This window comes from Alosa sapidissima, chromosome 20 (genome assembly GCF_018492685.1).
Source record: "Alosa sapidissima isolate fAloSap1 chromosome 20, fAloSap1.pri, whole genome shotgun sequence".
NCBI classification, from domain to species: domain Eukaryota; kingdom Metazoa; phylum Chordata; class Actinopteri; order Clupeiformes; family Clupeidae; genus Alosa; species Alosa sapidissima.
The window spans coordinates 8,459,963-8,462,462 of record NC_055976.1 but is presented as its reverse complement, the minus strand read 5'-3'; the positions used below and the strand labels follow the sequence as shown (position 1 = coordinate 8,462,462).

The 2,500-nt window shown below is 47.4% G+C and overlaps 1 protein-coding gene across 1 annotated transcript in view; it reads right to left on the bottom strand.

Annotated features, from left to right (window-relative positions):
* drp2 (dystrophin related protein 2) overlaps positions 1-2,500 on the bottom strand; it is a 138,809-nt gene that overhangs the window by 43,353 nt on the left and 92,956 nt on the right. The window contains 2 exon segments of the mRNA XM_042074445.1: positions 718-742; positions 745-777. Coding sequence (XP_041930379.1) covers positions 718-742; positions 745-777 — 58 coding nt within the window.

Below are 2,500 nucleotides of genomic sequence, written 5' to 3'. Positions count from 1 at the left end.
CAGGAGTGCTTGGAATTCACTCCTCTCCTTTGCCTATTCATGGCGTCCTCCACTTTCCACGGATCGGAGCACTCAGGAGGCCTGTTTAAGCACTCATCTCATCTAGTTACACACAGCTGCATCAAACAGCCCTAATAACCCTAACAACCATAAAGCAATACATCCAGTGTGGAGATGTGGAGGGAAAATACAAAAATCGTGCTGGCACACACTCACAAACACATTAGCAAGGGCAACATGCGCGCACATACGCACGCACACACACACACACACACAGCATGCACACACACACACACACACACACACACACACAGCATGCACACACACACATACTGTACACAAACACACACACACACATTAATAAGGGCACGCGCTAAAACATGCACACATATAGATGCACGCACACACACACATAAATAAGCACAGACATATACAGTATTCATACACACACACACACACACACACACACACACACACCCTTGGCTCTACAGGCTTGCACAACAGCTGCTGTCATGATGCAGACTGCTGTGCATGATGCATGTACTGCTGACCACTGTGAAATGTAACAATGCAAAACAAAACCATCTCCTCCCCTCCAAACATACACACACACACACACACACACACACAAACACACACACACTCCCCCGACGGCCTGTGGCGCAGGCCAATCCGCTAGCCGTCAGCGTGGGCTGAGTGTTTTACTGGCGGACTTACTTGATGTAGTAGGGCACTTTGTTGGGGATATGGCCCTCTCCCAGGGAATCTGCACCGAGCCTGTGGGAACACAGAGGTAAAATATCAATCAGGCCGAGGCAACGGACAGCATGAAAAACCATTCACAGGGAGGAGGAAAAAACATGTGTGAGAGAGAGAGAGAGAGAGAGATAGGGAGGGAGAGAGAGAGAGAGAGAGAAAGAGAGAGAGAGAAAGAGAGATAGGGAGAGAGAGAAATCTGTGCGGGTGGGTTCATGTCCAGTCAAGCGTACGGCTGCGACTACTTACAGAGCCTCATGAGCAGCCCTGTCTCTGCACACATTACTGCAGCGCTGCATAGTGATTAGGGAGTAATCATGAGGCTGTGTTGTGTGTGTGTGTGTGTGTGTGTGTGTGTGTGTGTGTGTGTGTGTATACCGGTATGTTTTTTTGTGTGTATGCATGTGTCTGTAGGCATGTGTCTGTGTCATGTATGTGTGTGTGTTTATTTGTGTGTATGTGTGTTTATTTGCTGCGTTTGTGTGTGTGTGTGTGTGTGTGTGTGGCATGTGTAAGTGTTCAGCTCATTTGGTGCAAGTGAGAGAGTGAGTGTGACTATGTGACTGAGTGGGTGAGTGTGAGTTGTTGTTGTTGTTGTGAATGTGTGTGAGACAGATAAAGCTGTGTGCCTGTGTGTGTGTGTGTGTGTGTGTGTGTGTGTGTGTGTCTGCGACGTGCGTGCTTGTGCATCCTTGGGCGTGTCTGAATCCAGACACAGGGATTATGTGTGTTGTCGCTGCCCAGACCTGGGCGCTACGCTCAGCTTTTCAGCAGCCATTCAGACGAACAAGCATTTAGGGAGAAAGAGAGAGAGAGAGAGAGAGAGAGAGAGAGAGAGATGGAGAAAGAGAGAGAGAGAGAGATGGAGAAAGAGAGAGAGAGAGATGGAGAGAAAAAGAAAATACAAAGAGAGAGAGAGAGAGATGGAGAAAGAGAGAGAGAGAGATGGAGAGAAAAAGAAAATACAAAGAGAGAGAGAGAGAGATGGAGAAAGAGAGAGAGAGAGAGAGATGGAGAAAGAGAGAGAGAGAGAGATGGAGAGAAAAAGAAAATACAAAGAGAGAGAGAGAGTTGGCAGACACATGCTCACACAACGTGAAGCAGGCGACTCCATGCTCCACGCTCCGCGCCTCAGTCTCCATGGCAGCTAGCTGCTCTACGGCCGTCTCTTTTCTCTCCTTTCATTTAACCTTCTCACTCCTTTTTCTCCTCTCTTTCTCTCTCAAGGATGTTCACAGCTAAACAGGGAGAGTGGCAGAGTGAATGATTTAAAACTCCTCTCCTGTAGGCTAACTGGGGAGGAGATGCAATTGCTTGGAGATTATTTTGGGGGGGAGTGTAGTCCTGACTGCCATGACCCCTTTCCCAGACTTACTCTACTTCCAGATTTAACAGGTTGCACTGGTTGCTTCTTACTCCCAGATAGTTTAGTTTTCCTGGGTCCTACAGCTGCAACTAGTAAATCATTGTACAAACTGTGTGCTCTCTCCCTAAATAAAAGGTCTCTGGACAAGAGGGTGGATACACCCTGGCGTGAAGTGTTGCAGGTTGAAAATGATGTCAAACCACAATGGCGTGCGTTGTACAAGTCACCATTAACTAAAAAAGCTGGCGATCTACAATGGCGTATTCTGCATGGTGCAATAGCAGTGAATGCTTTTATTTCTGTTTTAAATCCAATGGTTGATCAGGGGTGCCCTTTTTGTTCTGTAAGGGAGACTGTATTCCATGCCTTTATGCACTG